The sequence below is a fragment of the Hypomesus transpacificus genome, chromosome 8 (genome assembly GCF_021917145.1).
Source record: "Hypomesus transpacificus isolate Combined female chromosome 8, fHypTra1, whole genome shotgun sequence".
In the NCBI taxonomy this organism is placed as follows: domain Eukaryota; kingdom Metazoa; phylum Chordata; class Actinopteri; order Osmeriformes; family Osmeridae; genus Hypomesus; species Hypomesus transpacificus.
In genome coordinates this window covers 141735-160808 of record NC_061067.1, presented here as the reverse complement: position 1 = coordinate 160808, position 19074 = coordinate 141735, and the positions used below count along the sequence as shown (strand labels likewise).

Here is a 19074-nt window from a genome sequence, read left to right as displayed (position 1 = left end):
TCTATCAATGACCCTCTGATCTGTCCTGACACTTACACACTGTATATAAGTTTTAATATATTTTAATGCCCTTTTTTTAAAGAAAGAAAGTAAAAAAAAAGGAGAAAAACAGCTGCAGTATCCCTTTTGTTCATGGGTTGTGTGTGTTGTAAATACAACTGTCTGACTGTTTAGTGAAAGGTGCCGTGTTCTAGTGTGACTAACTGTGCAATGGAGGTGCGAAAACATGATCAGGACATCATACTATGTTGTAGTTAATGGCACACACCATCCATAGATACAAGCCATTTCATAATATAACAGTGGGAACTATAAACTATCCATATACACATATGGAACACAAACAATAAAAACAACAGATGCATTCACGGTTTATTTTTTACTCATATCCATAGCTCTACAATCAATACGTGTGAACAGTTGTTATTGATAATCTAGACTACGGTAATTTATCTTCAAACCATTGCATTGTGTCTGTTGAAAGATGTCCAAAGACTCTTTTCCTCCACTCAGTGTGTGTCTATTCCCCCTTTCTCTAGACTAGTGTGTGTGTGTGCGTGTGTTGGACTGGTGACAACAATCAGATTCACAGACTCAATCACATCACTTTTCCAAGTCCCCTTCACTGGACCATTAGCTATCACCATCTCTCCCGTTGGCCATTCTGTTGATATTAGAAGCAACAGGCTGTATGAGAAGGAATGGTTGTTTGTCTGCCAGTATACCAAAAAAAAAAACGTCAACAAATCTAAAACACGCTTTGCTTTAGTCATGGACCATTGGACCGGTCCATTAGCCTGTCTGACAAAAAAACGTCATCTGAACAACCATGGTATCTTGAATGCACTTTCACCTAACCCCTCACAGAGTGTCTGTGCCAGGGGTTACTACACTAACTGAAGGATGGTGCTTGTCATATTCATAACAGCAGGACAGATAGACAGACATTCACAACAAGCATGTGAAGGTCACCTTTCTGGGGTCTGTGTTCTGTCATGTGATGTTCTGTCCGGCCTGGCAGTCAGGGTAACGCGTCTCACGTGTAGCAGCCATACGTTGTGATGTCAGAAGGGACGCTGGTACACTGGGGTCAGGTGATGTCACGGCGCCGAATCAGGTCGCCGGCCCCCTGTGTCTTTACCAAAGGATGGCAATGCACCCCCCGCCCGCCCACACCTGTTTGAGGATCTGCTCTCAGCACAGTCAACCACAACCGACAACCGACCAACTGACATTAAAACCATGGAGGGTCATGGTGTGAGCAGATCTCAGCCAGTACACTGAACCCCGGGAAAACTCTTGAAGGGGGCAGTGGGTTGATTGAAACATTTTATCGGTCGGATTTTTTATCTATTTTTCAGCTGAGGAGCGTTATCGTGTCTCTTTGTGAACTGTTTCTCTACTGAGACTGTTGATATTTTAGATACGCCGTTGGAGAAACTTCGAGGAACGGATTTACGGATTCTGGTATCTGAGGACTCGACAGCGGAGAACTTAGTTTTGTTTCGCCGCCACAGCGGTCAGAGCCCTGGTGATGAGAAGGGGAGGCTATGATGTGCTGTATCTATGTGCTACTATGTTGTGTGTCGTGGTGAACACATTCTCGGCTTGGCTTCTGTTCATTTCAGATTCAAACGTACCACTCTGCAATGCTTATTGTGTTACCGCGCCTACAGCTTAGAGGACAGTTAACTAGCCACTGTCGGGTAAACTAGGGGGAAAGGAAACTGTAGCATAAGACTAAAAGGAAACAATGTTGCACTGATAAATATATTTAAGAACTTTATGTGTTTATAGCATTCATTTCTAAAAAATGAATTTGAAAAATCCTAAACTACAAAACAGTGTTCCTTTTATTTCTTCTTTTATATAATTTCAGATTATGGTGTGACATAATTCTGAAATGTACAAATATTGAGAGGTTTTCATCACTGAAAAAAAAAAAATCATACAGATTTCCTATAGTCATATCCCCATTTATCTGGTATATTATTGCTTCATTTTGTACTGTCCGTCAAATTTTGTGCAGATTTTTTTTACAAAAAAATGAAACTTTTATTTTCAATACTGCTTCTGTAATTTGCTGTTGTAGGAAAATAAATAAACAGCAGAGCCTTATAAAGTGAAGTTAACATTTGTACTTTGACCTTTGCACCCAATCTCCAAATGACCCGCCCCTCTCTCTGTCTCTCTCACTCAATTTCTGTCTCCTTTGCGTCTAACACCAGTTAGTGACAGCCATCACCACATTCCAAAGATTCAATTTCAAATAAATGGTTTCTTAAGATAAACCTTCCTGGTTTGGGGATTGTGTTGTTTCTTAGACCTTACTGCCCTAGCCGAGTAGAGCTTGTGCTGAGTTAAGTACTGGCTAAGTAGGTCGACAGTTTAGCCCATTCAAACGCAATGATCCAACTAAAAGCGCATGCAGTTGCACAGCTTGAAGACCCAACTTTTCCAGATGGAGTATCTTATCCTGTAAATGCTGTGAGAGTAGTTCTGTTGACATACAGATGGTAGCACTTGCAGTGATGTCAGGTCAGCAGTACATGGCCTCGATTATGTCACAAGTAAACATGGTTGAAAATGATAAGATCAAGTTTCACTGGAAAGGGTGGAAGCTAGACCACTAATGGGACGCTTATGTGAGTAAATGTTGCACTGGTCTTCCTCACTGGACCCTAAAATATCCCAGTGAAAGTATGGCTCAACACAGCCCCAGGGGATAAACTATAGTAAAGCTGCTATGGGTGTTAATAGTTCTTTTGATAGACGTCTTTCTGTTTTACAGGTACTACTGCAATGTAAAAAGAGTTCTCTGAGGTAAGACAATTGGTAAGTTAATGAGAATTTTCATTCAGATGAGTTTATGATGTATGTAAGCATACTAAATCAGAATTAATTATCAATTGTGCATCATGTCTGCTCTCCAATGTAGATCAGGCTATCCCAACATCAGCCACTGACATGATATTCAGTGGATGCTGGCTGTAATTATGTACAGAGCCACTAGGGGGCGAACCAGAAACAACCAAAGTTTCCCCTTTATCTTTATTTATCCATCCATCCTTGGTTTGCCATTTATGTTGAGACAGATTTCATACCAAATCTCAGTCAGTCAGTAGCTAATTGTAGACATCTGATCTTTCTCTCACACACATCCCTCTCCCTCTCTTTAAATAAATAAGCTTAGATTATGTTTTCAAAAAATAAGCTAGAGGCTTAGGAAGTACACATCCTTCCAGACTGGACTGCCAAAACCAATATATGAGACATAAACTTGGCTTCTGAATGCTTCTGAAAGAGGTCTGTCAACATGCAAACTAAACAGAACCAGAATAAAATAATTGTTTTCCTCTCTGAAAAGAGCCAAACATGTTTAGCTCTTTGGGTTGGAAATAAACAAAAGATTTTCTATATTGTTTGGTTTTCTTTATGTGCACTAATCAAAATAGCCACAAGAGGGCTACTGTCTACACAGTAAAAAAACACAAACTGTAGTATATCTAAGAAAGAGAAAAATGGCTAACTTCTCTAATAGAATACTAATAATGCAGAGGCACAAAAACTTCAAGTGGGACAAGAACAGACTAGCAGTGAAACATTACTGGCAAAAGTAGCGGGAAATAGCAAGTAGCAGTATATAGCAACATAAATACCCAAAGGGAATTGAATTTGGCATGGAACTGATTGTGTGTGGCCGTGGAAGAAGGTCATTGTACAGTAAAACTGTAGGCATGACCATGAAAGGGCCACTGTTTAACAGCCTGAGGAGGACCGGGAGAGGAGGAAGCACTACACTCTTTGTGAACACTCCTGGGAGTAAACAGGATCATTTAACTTTCCAAAAACAGTCTTTCTGTTTGTCTATAAAGTCTGCATTATCCTTTATCTTGAAAGAAAATCGTGTGGGCTGAACTGTCATATTCGATGGACAAAAAAAATATTATCTCAAAGATGAATGAACAAAATGAAGTCTGATTTTTAAAAGCAAAGATACAAAGTTTGTCCTTTTTCAAATGTGTGTTTTATAGATAACAGAGGCAGTTGTGAGGAATTACTAGGCTCTAACGGTACTTTTCATAGTAGCCTACAGAAGCGCATAGGCTAATGTTGGGCGTGTCTTACACGCGTTACGTCGGAAGGCATTTCCTGTTGGGGCGGGGCCCAGTGAGCGATAGCGGACCACTGCGGACCTGTCGCTGCATCTGATTTTAAGAAGAAAAAAAAGACAGAAAGCAAATTCTATTATTTTTAAAACACTGCGGCGTTTCGTGAATAGTCCCGTTGCTATTAACAATATTGTTCCCTTATTCAATTTGTCAGTTTTCAATGGAGAAAAATAAGATGGAATGATCTGTAAGAAGAAGAATCTGCCGTGACTTCAGCAGGAGAAAGTGTCTCCCGTTGCCAACGGGGCAATTGTTGCTGTCTCAGCTTTACAGATAATTTCAGGGTTTCAAATTAAAGGATAACTTTACGTATGCAGCCTCTGAACAACGCCACGCATTGAAGGTAAATACTTGAAAACTCTTATCGCATCGGAAATGCGTAAGTCTGATCACGATCATTCAACTGGATTCATAAAAATCTAAACATGTATCATATTTGCATCCAAGGTTGGCTATCCACAATGAGCAAGGTGTGCACATGCGCCCTCTTAGAAAGCCCAACCTGAGCTGTATGCAGTACCTAAACTAGCTACATTTGTATTATGTAAATGTTGTCTTACTATGTCCATTCTGTCAACAAGGAAGGAGTTAAAGCCAAGCTATGGGGAGCTGATTAATTATTGGAAGGAGTGTCATCAGTGAGATGCTGCCTGTTTCATAAAGCCCTAAGCTCCACTGAGTTGGGACCAAGAGGTTGCAGGTTCAAATCTCCCTGTAAAACATGGGCCAATTTAATACATTCTTAAAATAATATATGTATTGTTACATAATAAACAGACAATGACCCAACAGTCACCCTGTGATCTCCCAGTACCCGGGCATGTCCACCTTTAGGCCCACAGTGTGGGCCAGTCAGGACGCAGTCCACAACACGCACATCACGCCACCCTCTCCTAGTAAACGTCCCGTAGCTCCTCCAGTCCTCAGAGTCGTAGCAGGCAGCCTGCCGAAGGGCACTGCGGCTGACAGCACCTTCCAGAAGCACGCTCCAGCCTCTCTGATTGGCTCTGAGGTCCTCGCTGCCCGTTTAATCTGGGAGAGAGGATGCCTCGTCCTCATCCTCGCTCGCAAGGAGACCTCGGCGGAGCAGACAGACCTCTCAGTACGGCTGGAGAACACAGGGTTGGGGTTAGCCTCATTAAGGAGATGGAGGGTATGGAGGGGAGGGGAGAGGAAGGGGGGATGGATGGGGGACAGGACTGGACAGGACAGGAGAGGAGGAAGGGGATGGACGGGAGGGGATGGAGGGGAGGGAGGAGAAGGGAGGGTGTAGAGGCTAATTGAGGAGAAGGGAGACTGTGGGAGGGGGGGCCACCAGCTGAAGGGATGTGACCTCCAAGCTCTAGATAGCAGCTGGTGGAAGACTGGCTTCTTGTCTAATTTAGCACCACTATGACAGCAGACCCCCCCCCCCACACACACACACACACAACAGTTCTTGAGGACTTGTGATGTTTTGTGTGTGTGTGAGAGAGTGTGTGTGTGTGTGTTAGAGAGTGTGGGTTTGTGTATGTGAGTGTTAAGGTTTACGTGACACAAACCTGATGTGTTACTTTCAAATGGGAGTGATGTGTGTGGTGATGTGTGGTGATGTGTCTGACTCAGACCTAGTTCTGTCCTTCCCAGATGAGTGATGAATGTGAGCTAAAGCGTACTTACTCACACTCTCAACTGAGATCTTGGGAGGAACCTAATAAAAAAATACGGTCTGTTAAAACGATTAATAACACTCGCACACATACAGATTAAAGGAGAAGCCATGTGGATGTCTCAGGGCAGAATCAGTTCAGGTTAGGCAGAATGAAGAATGAAGGTTCTCAGTTCTCAGTCAATCGTTGGCATACAATAAAAAATCCTAACTTGAATATGAAGAATCGTGGCTATTGTATTCAGGTCTGTTTTGAATATATTTAGTTTAAAATGTGTACTTTCAAAAGCGATAATTGTGGGTTAGATGTGTTGTTAGTAGGTTTGTGACCTCCAAGGCTAACTCTAGTAAAACATTGCCCCTCTCTACCCCACCCCCTCTCCTCTCCTCTCAAACTCAAAGGCACTGTTGTGATTTTTTCTGGTCTCTCTGTTCTAAAAACAGCACCAGAAACGTTGTGTGGAATGAGGTGGTTTAGGCGACCTCTGAAACAGAAGGTCTCACTGCCAAAAATGGGACCAACTTGTTACAGGGGAAGCCAAGCGTAGAGCACAATATGGTGAAGGTAGCTGTGTTTAGTTAAGTAGTTGGCAGCTACTCTATCTAAGTTTAAGAGAATTAAGTGGAGAATTCTTTTCATTTTTATATGGTCTATTCTTAAGGGTTTATTAAGTTATTTTTCAGTATGATTATATGGTCATTGTACTGTATAGGCCAACGGTATATTTGTATTTCATGACACTTCTGGACATATCTGGTTTTTGTCTTTGTTTTACATTTAGTCATTTAGCAGACGCTCTTATCCAGAGCGACATACAGTAATTACAGGGACATTCCCCCGAGGCAAGTAGGGTGAGGTGCCTTCCCCAAAGACACAACGTAATATTGCATGACCGGGAATTGAACCGGCAACCTTCTGATTAATAGCCCGCTTCCCTAACCGCTCAGCCATCTGATCCCTGTTTTATCAGTCCCCATGCTGTCATCTGACACTCTTCAACTTGTTTATCTGAACACCTTCTGACTGCTTGATGAATCCCATGTTCTGAAAGGCCTGTGACCCTATACACAGGGATCTCAGGGTCTGGATGAAAGAGGATATCTTGGAGGCATACATGTGACTCATCCAACTGAGGATGTGTGTTCCGGTTCAGGCCAGGGACTCAAGTAGACCCTCACATAAAGATCATATGATCTGGTCATACAGCATGACCTCTGCTGAGAATCCTCTTCAGTTCTGGAGGTGAACTCATAACTCGCCAACACCACAATTATACATACATAACCTTTATGTCCACAAGTTTATGTTGCATGGTTACCTTGTTGGTCAAAGTTTTGTACGGTTTTAGAACATTGTGCAGATCTTTCAATCTGAGAGGGAACTGGCATTATCCAGGGCTTTCAGAAACAGGAAATTACATCTAAATGGAGGGAAACGCGCCCTGGATTGGCGAGTGCTTATCTTGCAACGTTGTATCTCTGGGTTAGCGGATATGGAGACCTCTGGTTCAAGTGTTGAGCCTCCAGCCTAATGAAACACATCTGGAAGTCATAAACATGCCAGTTTCTCACACTGGTGCCTCAACAGAAGCAGGTTAAAGGTGGCCACCGCTGGCCCTGGCAAGCCGCCGGAAGATCTTAACGACTGGGATCGAGACCCGACTCGGTCGACAGTGCAGAGCTAAACACACACGACTACTGTGTCTCCCCCTCTCTCTCCCCCTCTCTCTCTCCCCCTCTCTCTCTCCCCCTCTCTCTCTCTCTCTCTCCCCCTCTCTCTCCCTACTCTCTCTCCCCCTCTCTCTCCCCCTCTCTCTCCCCCCTCTCTCTCCCCCCCTCTCTCTCCCCCCTCTCTCTCCCCCTCTCTCCCCCTCTCTCCCCCCTCTCTCTCCCCCTCAGTTGTTCCCTCTTCTGATGAGTTCGATTGTGTGTGTTTTTGTTAGAAGGAGAGACAGAGAGAGGGAGCGTGTCTATCTGGGCATGCCCAGATGAGACAGGAAGATGGGAACTCACTAAGCCGTCCCATGTTCTCTCCTCCGTCACTTTCATTCAGGCTCCGCTCGCTGCCTCTTTTGTAGCCCCCAAACAAACAGACAGACAGATGTTTGTCGTGTAAATATTTGCAGGTTTAAAGAGTTTCTGCTGCTGTGCTTCTGGTTTCTGCGAAAGGCGAGCCGTTTTGATCCGCAGTTTATTCAGACAACGATGCGTCCCTCTCTGCGAGATGTCTGGTCATTTCCACCCCATGTCTCATCGAGATAGGCTGCTGGGATCCAAGCATCTGCTATGCTGTTCCCACATCTTAAATCATTGGAATAGCTAGTTTTCAGGGCGCTGATTAGACCTGGTCACTCAACATGAACAATAGGCTGGCTTATCTTGCCTTGACATGTAACACATCATGTTAGCTGCAAAAAGCAAAGGCTTCCCATCAGATTCACAGGATCTCATCTGTATAGCCCTGCCAAGGAGGCTAGATATAAGCTGTTGCCAGGCAGCAGCCCGGCTTCCTGTGTGGCCTGGAACTACTTCCTGTGCTCCAGCAAAAGGAAAGGACCAACTCCTTGGACCAAACAAATGGGGGTGAGGCCACTATGCAAGCTCAACGCAACACACTCACAGCTAGCCTAATAGTAGACTAGTAGTATAGTAGCCTTTAGTAGACTATGAGCAAGCTAGTCACCTAAGGCCGATCACTGATCCCTGGCTGCATCTTTAAGGAAGGCCAGCAGGATGAGATCTTTAGGCTCATTCTCTTGCTTATAGCACCCCTCTCTACAGAACCAACTGTTGATGAGGGGCTTGTGGATGGTTTCCTCCTCACCAGCTCAGAGGATCACAAAAAGACTGACTTCTGTGACCAGTTTTAGGCCGGGTCTGGATTGTTTACAGTCAAATGGTCGTGTTTTCATCTGACACATCTTCTGTCCGTGTGCAAAGCAATCATGCTTTGAACACTTTCTTTGCCGTTGCATTGGAAAAGCCACTTATTTGTCCTTCTCCCTGTGAATCTCCCAGCCCTAGTCTGGGACACGGGGCTGTGGGGTCAGGAGTTATGTGTGAGACCAGGTGGTGAGGAGTCAGAAATAGGTATCCTGGCACAACTACCTCCCACATAGATATGATGCTATGAATAGTGCTTGGTCTGGCGGATTCCTGTTCCCTCGCTTTCCCTCTGTGTTGCCTGGGGAACCAGCCGCATGCTTTAGTGAGCATGTCCTCAGTTCTTGGGAACACGGTGTGTGTTTGTGAACTCCCTTAAGGAGTCATGTCTTTTAGGCCTGTGAAGTGGAAAGAATGCGAAAAGCTAAAGTGCTATTGATTTTCGGAGTCTTCGGTGAGCCATACTGACCTGAGGTACCATGGTCAATATAGTCCTCTTGAAAGTCAACTAAAGACATCTTATTTTACTGCACTTCCAAGCCGTTAAAACTGTCTGTTTATGTAAGGTGGTATTGAGTTGGATTTGATAAAATGGCATGTTTTTCTATGGACACAATTACCTTGAATCAAAGAAAAATGTTTAAAAATGTTTTACTTTATTTCAGATAAACATGTAATGAGCTTCCAGCACTGGGGCTCTGAAAGCATGCTGGGGACATGGGAACCGCTCTCTCTCTCTTTCTCTCTCTGTCTCTCTGTGTCTCTCTCAGTCTCTCTCTCTCTTTCTCTCTCTGTGTCTCTCTCTGTCTCTCTCTCTCTCTCTCTTTCTCTCTCTGTGTCTCTCTCTGTCTCTCTCTCAGTCTCTCTCTCTCTCTGTGTCTCTCTCTGTCTCTCTCTCTCTGTGGCTCTCTCTGTCTCTCTATCTCTCTCTCAGTGTCTCTCTCAGTGTCTCTCTCTCTCTCTCTGAGTCTCTCTCTGTCTCTCTCTCTGTCTCTCTCTCTCTCTCTGTGTCTCTCTCAGTGTCTCTCTCTCTCTCTCTGAGTCTCTCTCTCTCTCTGTCTCTCTCTCAGTCTCTCTCTCTCTCTGTCTCTCTCTCTATGTATCACTGTCTGGGGAGGGTCAGGAATAGAAGGACAGGGGGAAGCAGGGAGGGGGGAAATGGGGGAGGATAGGAGGAGGGAGGGATAAATGGATAATGGGAGAGGGAGGGAAAGTGGGAGGAATGGAGGGGGAAAACCCATCCGGACTGTGTTTGACATTGTTCTGCGTCTGAGGGGCAGCTTGTTAGTGTGTGGGCGTGGACGCATTCCCCCGCCACTTTCACTGAAGGGTAGATGTGAGGTCACAGGCGTGGTCAGCAAGGCCTCTGAGCAGGGGGGTGGACAGAGAGACTGTGTAGTTGGTGTGAGAGAAAGAGAGATGGAGGGAGAGAGAGAAAGAGGGAGAGAGAACGAGAGAGGGAGGGAGAGAGAATGAGAGAGAGAGGGAGAAAGAGAGAGAGAGGGAGATAGAAAGAGAGAGGGAGGGAGAAAAAGAGAGATGGGGAGAGAGAACGAGAGAGAGAGGCAGGGAGAAAGAGAGGGAGGGAGAGAAAGAGAGAGGGGGAGAGAGAACGAGAGAGGGAGGGAGAGAGAACGAGAAAGAGAGGAAGAGAGAGTTGTTGAGTGTTTCCTTTGGACTGGAGGCTGCTGCTGTTCCTTGGGACGACTAGGGACCGCCCTGTCCTGTTCCATTCCCTCTTTTCATGGCTGCTGAACAGTTCTCCTCAGTCCGGAAATCTCAAGGCCTCTCTTTCCCTGTCTCTCTCTTTATTTCTCTCAATCTCTCTCTCTCTGACCTTAGCATTAAAGTCAAAAGTATTTTTATTTCTCTCTCTCTCTCCTTTTCATTCTCTGTTTCATTTCCTGCCAAGCTCACTTTCTAGTTTTAGTGGGGATGCTGGGATAGCTCTATTGTCCAGCTGCAGCTGGGCATACTGCTGACGCGTGGATGTTTCAGAGAGAAGCCACTCAGGCAAAAGACTCAGTCTGATGCACAGATGTGCTGTGCTTTCAACACTGAACACGAGTCAAAGGGTTCCTTCAGCTTAGCTCCACCATGCGCTCCTCTCTTTGAGCCATGCAGACTCTCCCGTTACTGGGATGAGTGTGTTGTTTTAAGAACACAGCTACTCAGGAGTAAACAGCAGGTAGCCTAGCAGGATGGCTTGTGGGAGATGGAATCTGGCAACTGGTGCTTCTAGAAAAATGGCAGGCAGGGTTCATGGCAGGGAGGGCTTTGGTTTCTCGAAACCAAGCACGGCGATCGCTACTATCTTGGTCTCCATGAGGATGCAGGGCGTCAGGAATGTCTGTCTGGAAGAAAGAACGGGAGAAGCTAGTTTTGGCTGTGCTACTGTGCTCACTATTCATACCACCTCTTGCCAGCTTCCAGACTCTCTCCCAGAGTCTCCAGGAGTCAGTAAAACCTGAAAGGTCTTAGGTGGTATGTGATCATTTAACATGTTTTCATCTAAATGACACCTAGATAGCTTTATTAGTAGACCATATAATCTGTGTGTGTGTATATATATGAACTTGGTATAAAGTTCTGGACTGTTAATCTATTTATGTCTGCATCTCCCAGCACAGGAAAACACTCCCGACCAGTTTAGACCAACCTCCCAACCTCCCTCCCTCTGACCCTCCCTGCTGTTGCATAAACGTTTTAATGTTTAACTCGCTTATTGAGTCATCTTTCATGAACCACAGTGAAGATGAAGTCTTGGCAGTCAGGAGGATAATCTTCTAGATGGATCCTATGAATGTGCTGCTCATTGTCTCCTCCCCACACATGAGGACATTCCACACTCCAGCTGCTCAACTTAGAGAAGAACTCTTCTTTTTTCTTTAATAGACACCTCGCTGATGTGTGACAGACATAAGTTGAATGTGATCGGTTATGTAGGGCTCGCAGAAAGGGAGAGATGGAGAGAGAGAGAGGCAGATAGGGAGAGGGGGGAGAGAGAGGCAGATAGGGAGAGAGAGACAGATGGAGAGAGGGAGACAGAGAGACAGAGAGAGAGGGGGAGAGAGAGGGAGAACAAGCAGGAACGCTGAAGAGGAAATTACAGAGATTGTGGTTTTCGTAAAAAAAAGTAATACTCTCATCCAGCTATAACACAATCCAGAGCTTTTTTCCAAAGCAGCACTTTTGTGTTGAAACAGTTTGTGTTTGTAATTGTTGTCTTATGCTAAACCATTAGTTACAAACATGTTACAATACCAACCAACCTCTTCTAAATCCATTATTTTTAGTTTACACTGTTAACTGTTGGATGTTTTCCCTACAGGAACAGGTTAGCCAAACAACAGTGTTTTTCCAACATAACAAAACTTGTGTTTGGACAGAGGTGTGAAGGGTAACAGTGTTAGTGTGACAGAGTAGGAGGGGTGTATAGCTCTGTACAGGAGCACTAAAGCCCTGTGCTGCAGATCTAATCTGGAGGACCAGACAGGCTGTCTGGCCTGCTATGTTGTGTGTATAAACAGACACACACTCTGAGGAATCCTTCACTCTGCACAGCCAGTGTCACATGTCATACCTTGCCAAACTTTAACTGGTTTCCATCCTTTGTTCATGTGTTTGTGTGCGGGGAAATTCCTTCAGTCTCGATGTGAACCATGTGCGTTAGAGAACAGCGTGCTAGAGATTAGCTACCGTAGCATGTCTAACCTGGACGACCACTGTATGGCGTTATCAGCTCAGCCAATCACGGGTTGCTCTTCGTATCAGCGCAGGAAATGAGGCTGATACATTCCTCGCATCAATTTGATTTGGACCAAACTTCCTCTTGTACACTCACACACACAGACACGTACTGCGTCCCTGTGTTCAGCTCCATAACTAGACACTTGCGTCATATACTGGAACCAGTGTATTATTAGCCCGCAAAGTATTCAAGTCTCTGACTTTTGAACGCTCACACATCGATCCTATTTATAAACGCTGGTTATCTTAATGGAGGTGTTTAGGGGGAGCTTGGACAGGGGTGATTGTGAGTCATTTACCTGAACGGGGGGGGGATCAATAGACGCAAACACAGACCCTGAGGAAGCAGGATATGAAGGGTGGAGTGAGGGAAGGAGAGAGAGAGACGGAAAGCAAAAGAGAGAGAAGCTAGGTGTTGGTGTTGGCAGAGGTGGTGGTTGTGTTGGGGGCTGGAGGGGTTACAGCCTACTTTTGATTGAATTGACCCCCACCCTCTCTCTCTACCCTGTGACATACTGACAATAGCAAAGCTTCCTGCGACTGGGTGGTTTATTTCCTCCAATTATAACCAGTCCATTAAGAGAGCCATTAATCATCGGTGTTGTTGGGTGCCCCAGCTAACAGCATAACAAGAACTCCCTCTGTCAAAAAAACAAGCTATCGTGTTCCTCACCGTGAGACTTTAGGGGGCTTCAGGAACCATAACATTACACCCACACAGAATTCACAGGTGTCGTGTTTCAAAAACAACAACAATAAACTGCTTTTTGGTTCTTTTGTCTTGTAGATGGAACTGAAAATACTTCTGCTATCCACGTTGTTGGGATTTATTTGCGACAGCGGTGCTCAGCAAGGTAAGATGAGTCTGGCCAACCGTCTGGATTCAACCTTGTTAAATCTGATTATTTAGGAGCAGCAAGGGTACCTTGTTTCTAGAATCCACAGAGAATCAGTTAACATTATTTGTATTGGATTGCATTCTGTCCTGCTTGTTAGACAGATCAATTCTTCAGTTGGCATCAGTTTTCTGTTCTCGTCTAATGGCAAGACTATAGGATTGCATGGGAAGGAGACATTACGGGATAACAACCTACTACTCAATGTCCCCCGAGGCTGATGAGGAAGCGTGCTTCTGGAGCATAATGATATCATTAAACAGGAGACGCTCCATCTAGCTAAGCATGCTGGGAGATCAGGGACGAACGGAACGTTGGAAATATTCCGTCACTTGGCCTCTGAGCCACAGTGCTCCGTGTGAAATATTGGTGCTGGGTGACTACTTCCAGAATGTTCCAGGGAGGCTACAGTACCTCCTCCCCTGGGCCGAGCTTGTCTCTCTGACCTTGTTTTCTTCCTCCAGAGGGCAACGAGTGCATCAAGGCCAACGCCAGGTACTGCGGGGAGTGTATCCAGGCCGGAGCCAGATGTGGATGGTGTACAGACCCAGTATGTGGACGTTTTTAGCGTTTTTATTTCACTTAAGACACAGACGTTGCACACCCTCAGTTACTCACACATAAAGTATGTGTTCACCTGTGTACACCCTATTCTTTAGTGTCACACTCAGTCTTGGTAGCTACAGTTCCCAGCCACAACAGACTCTTCCTAAATCAAATGTCCTTCTGTGACGGACCTTTCTATGTGCAACGGGAAAGGGGGTGTTTTGTCCCTCGGGATTTTCCGTAGGTGTGGTGCTTCGGTAAGAGTCCATAGAGTTAATATAACTAGAGTAAGCTACTTTTGTCTTCCAAGATGGCGTCCCCATTAATTTCTATGAAAAGTGGGCAGTGAGGCAAGCGAGAGCGCGAGACTGGACGCGGCCATCTTTCCACTTCCGTGTCTTCCTGTCTAGCTTTAAACAGTGGCTCTTTTTTTCCCTAGCTCCGAGAGCTCATCGGCTATCGGCCAATGTGAACTTTTGTGCTCGTGCCCTGTTACTATCCGCAAGCACATTTGCAGGCAACTTTCATTGACTAAGCAAATAAATGGGTTGCTAGTTTACTCATTTTGGATTGGTTTCAAACTTAGCAAAAATCGGGAAAAATTATTCTATGAAAAAGCTAGCAGATGAGCCACGTTCGAGAATCAAACAAAAATTATTGGCGGAGATAGTTTTGTAAATGTTGAGTGGAGTTAATAGAATAAAAACGACCGGAAGAGTCGGAAACCTAACCGTACATGCAATACCACCTACATCCACCGGGGCCGTTGCTTCAAGCCAAGGGGCGAGGGGTGGGGGCAGTGTTGCCACATTGGGCGGGTTCCCGCCCAATTGGGCTGCTTTTGATAATGCTGGGCGGGGCAAAATAGCCTTGGGCGGGTTGATCAAATTTGGGCGGGTTTCGTTACAATTGGGCGCTTTTTTTAAAGACTGAAAACATTCAAACAAACTATTTGATTGGCATGTGTTACATCCGCTACTTTCAAACCTCCCCAGCAAATGTTGGGGAGATTTGATTCTTCTATCTATTAGCCAGTAAGCTAATTGGCTTGTTCAGTGACTGTAGGGACAATCATTTGGAGTGGGGCTTTGGAATCCATGGATACTGCGATATCAACAATACTGTAAATTCTAGCAATTCATTTTTGTGTTTGTGTATAAGGGATAGAGAGGAACAATCGCGAAGGGGAGAGAACAATCGGAACAAATACAGGAGGCCTAGTAGTGTTTCTGTGCTTGTTGAAAAAAAAATAGAGAGCTATATACATTTTAAATAGGCTGGATTTTGGAGTTTAATTGTGGCTTAATCTAGCGTTACATGTCATGGCAGAATGTCATTACTTTATTGTGTTGAGCTAAAAACTTCAGGTGTAATGTTTTTTCTCATTCTGCTCTTAGTGATCTGTCTCCGTTTTTGCAGATTAAAGCTTTGAATGTTTGTGGCGTATTTTCTATTGAACATGTCATGGTTTTACACGGCTTTCTGGAAAAGTAAGGATTTTGGCGGTTTTTTATAGAAGTGGGCGGGTTTTAAATTGTTATTGGGCGGAAAACTGTCAATCTAATCTGGCAACACTGGGTGGGGGCTTGTAAGAGTCAAGTGAAGAAAGTGAGTTCGGTTCGAATGCCATGTCTGAAAGGCATATGCAGTAAAAACAAGTTGTGCTCGAAGACTCTGTTCGTCTATTATTATTTACAGGAACATGCAAATTGATCTCAAATGAACCCAAAAAGAGACTAACACTTGTTTTTAACGTTGTTTTAACCTGTTAAAGAATGATATAAAAGACCAAATATTTCCAACGGCACCCCCAGCGAAACCGATGCTAGCTAGCTTAGTTAGCTGCCGGGCTAAGTTAGTTAGCATTATACTTGAAGCAGTGCTACTACTACCATGCTAGTGTTACGCGATAACCTTCTAATGAGTACATTCTGAAGCCATAATAAAACGTTTGTCGCATAGTTTTTGACTGTATCGGAAAATATTTATTTGGAATGTTCGAATCATATGTGCGACGTTACACTGTGGCGCCCACTTTCGAAAGATAACATAAGTGAGGTAATATTAACCTTGACTCCGTTGTCGCTCCCCAGGACTTTCTGAAACAGGGTGAGGCCACGTCGACGCGGTGCGATGAGATTGAATCTCTGAAGAAGAGGGGCTGCGCCGCCGCCAAGATCGAAGACCCCCGCGGCAAGCAGAATATCCAACTAAACAAGGCCGTGACCAGCCGCAAGGGGGGAGTGAAGCTGAAGCCGGAAGAAATCACCCAGATCCAGCCCCAGAAGCTCAGCCTCGTTCTCAGATCTGGTAGGACAGACGGTTCTGGAACCAGAGCGTAGCCATTCTAAAACTCACCTTGAGAACGGTGTGGAATGTTAAATTATTATTATTATGAATCCCTTTTTAACTGGGGAGGAATCTGTCTAGAACTCTCCGTAAGGTGAGAAACCGTTTGAGAACTCAAACTTTTGGTGGTTTCCTGTTTGAGATGTTTCCTACAACAACCTTGCATCCAATTATATCACATTCCTTTTAAAATGAGTATCTGTCATCTCCGAAGTTATGACCTGAATTACAACATTAGGCATATGGAAGCACTTAGCACTGTTTCTCATAGTATTGCGTGTGAAGAACTAATCCTGTACGCGCGTGTGTGTGTGTGTGTGTGTGTGTGTATGTGTGTGTGTGTGTGTGAAGGTGAGCCACAGACTTTCAACGTGAAGTTCAAACGGGCTGAGGATTACCCCATCGACCTGTACTACCTCATGGACCTGTCCTACTCCATGAAGGACGACCTTGAGAACGTGAAGAACCTGGGGACCAGCCTGATGCTGGAGATGTCAAAGATCACCTCCGACTTCAGAATAGGTGACAACTCCTGCCAGGAAGCCAGATGAACTGTGACCTCTGTGATGCACTGTGACCTCTCCCACTCTTGCACATGTTTTACTCAGACAGTTGAGCCTTTCAAATTCTTCTGTTTGGTGTGCCCGCACACACCCGCACACCCCTACCTTCACACAGCTTGTTGTCAGGCCTGTATGTAGTCTATGGCATATTTTACATGTAACATTTTATTCATTTAGCAGACTCTTTCATCCAGTGCAACAGTATGATCTCAAGTCCTCAAACTACAGGCTGACAACATAAACACCTCTCTGTGTCCTTGACCACTGCTTCGACCAGGCTTCGGCTCGTTTGTGGAGAAGACAGTGATGCCGTACATCAGCACCACCCCGGCCAAGCTACTGAACCCGTGCACCGGGGACCAGAACTGTACTAGCCCCTTCAGCTACAAGCACGTGCTCAACCTCACAGAGGACGGCAAGCAGTTCAACACCTTGGTGGGCAGGCAGCAGATCTCAGGGAACCTGGACTCCCCTGAGGGAGGCTTCGATGCCATCATGCAAGTGGCCGTCTGTGGGGTCAGTGCTGTGTACTGAACACTTGACATGGTCCAGTTGGCAGTTTGGTTTGCTAGGGAAAAGCTTTTTGAAAGCTTTTTTGTTTTCGTTTTGGGGTGTTTGCGGCTTGTAGTTTCTGATGAATCCGCATAATGAGAGGAGTTTGTTCAGGGTTGGATACTAAACAGTTTTCTCACGAGTCTTATTTGACATACTGTACTGTGTTTGTTTATAGTCCCACAGTTCTGCCTCCTGTAGACTTGTTTATTTTGCTCTCCTGAGTTTCTGTCTGGGGTTGCTGGTTTGTTTTGATAGTGAGTTAAGAACTCTCCCTCTCTCCCTCTCTCTCTCTCTCTCTCTCTCTCTTTCTCCCTCTCCCCCCTTCACTTTGTCTCCATATCCCTTCTCTCTTTCATTCTCTCTCCCTCTATCACTTCATTCTCTCCTTCCCTCTCTCCTTTTTCCTCTCTCCCTCTCTCTCTCTCCTGTCTCCTTTTCCCCCTCTCTCTCTCTCTCTCTCTCTCTCTCTCTCTCTCTCTCTCTCTCCCTCTCCCTCTCCCTCTCCCTCTCCCTCTCCCTCTCCCTCTCCCTCTCCCTCTCCCTCTCTCTCTCTCTCTCTCTCTCCTCTCACAGCCCAACATCGGTTGGAGGAACGTTACTCGTCTGCTGGTCTTCTCCACGGACGCTGGCTTCCACTTCGCTGGCGACGGCAAGCTAGGTGGCATCGTCCTTCCCAACGACGGGAAATGCCACCTGGAGAACAACATGTACACCATGAGCCACTACTACGTATGTAGTATTGTGTTGTATGTCAAACCACTTACGTATGTGCAGTTTGGCTTCTATAATAAAGAGTATTCATTTAGCAGATGCTTTTTACAAAAAAAAAAACAATGTTAGGTTACAGGGGGAATTAGAACCTTTGGCTTCTTGGTATGCAGTCAAATGCTCTAACCACAAAGCTATATAAGATCATTCCCCTATGGTAATATCTGTGGGGGACAGTTACATAACTTATTTTCCTCGGATTTCCTCTGAAGTATTCATTCCAGTGATTTATTTCCACATTCCCCGAGTTGAGGCTGACACCCAAGAAACATATACTTGGGTGGAACGCGGCCATGATCTTAAGAGCTTCTCTCTTTTGTACCCTATATCAGGACTACCCCTCGATCGCCCACCTTGTTCAGAAGCTGAGTGATAACAACATACAGACTATCTTTGCTGTCACTGAAGAGTTCCAGCCTGTGTATAAGGTTAGTCTCTCTTCCCCTCTCCATCTGCCCCATATCTCTCTCAATATGCCCCTCACTTTTTATTCCCTTGCTCCCTGTCTTTCCACCCCATTTATTTCTCTCTCTCTCTCCCCTCTTTCTATCTCTCTCTCCCTTTCTCTCTTTCTATCTCTCTCTCTCTTTGTCTCTTTCTCCCTCTGTCTCTCCCTCTCTCTCTCCCTCCCTCTCTAGCTCTCTCTCTCCCTCTGTTGCTCTCTCTCCCTCGGTCTCTCTCTCTCCCTCTCCCTCTCTCTCCATCTTTCCTTCTTTTTCTCGCTGTTTCGCCTTGCATTGTCCAAGTTTTAAGTTTTTGATGTGGTGGTTGGAGGAGGCCCAAGTGTTTGAATAGCACAGAAGTCTTAATGCTGGCCTGCAGCATCTGCCTCTTGTTAGCGGTAGCATTGGCTAGCATCTCTGATAATTTCTTTCTGCCCTACTGCCTTTGATGTCTGATGGACTTCAACAGTTTGATAATGTCCCTTTTCTATGTACAATATG

At 45.1% G+C, this 19074-nt stretch overlaps 1 protein-coding gene across 2 annotated transcripts in view; it reads left to right on the top strand.

Annotated features, from left to right (window-relative positions):
• The first annotated feature begins 4135 nt into the window (after positions 1 to 4135).
• The window catches only part of itgb1a (integrin, beta 1a), a 20776-nt gene continuing 5837 nt past the window's right edge, over positions 4136 to 19074 (top strand). The window contains exons 1-8 of one of the 2 annotated variants that reach the window (XM_047024257.1): positions 4136 to 4515; positions 13241 to 13307; positions 13814 to 13899; positions 15989 to 16205; positions 16596 to 16766; positions 17085 to 17323; positions 17936 to 18091; positions 18463 to 18558. In XM_047024257.1, the coding sequence (XP_046880213.1) occupies positions 13241 to 13307; positions 13814 to 13899; positions 15989 to 16205; positions 16596 to 16766; positions 17085 to 17323; positions 17936 to 18091; positions 18463 to 18558 (1032 nt within the window). In that variant the 5' untranslated portion in view covers positions 4136 to 4515. The remainder of the gene's footprint in view (positions 4516 to 13240; positions 13308 to 13813; positions 13900 to 15988; positions 16206 to 16595; positions 16767 to 17084; positions 17324 to 17935; positions 18092 to 18462; positions 18559 to 19074) is intronic. The other variant, XM_047024258.1, reaches the window with a different exon arrangement.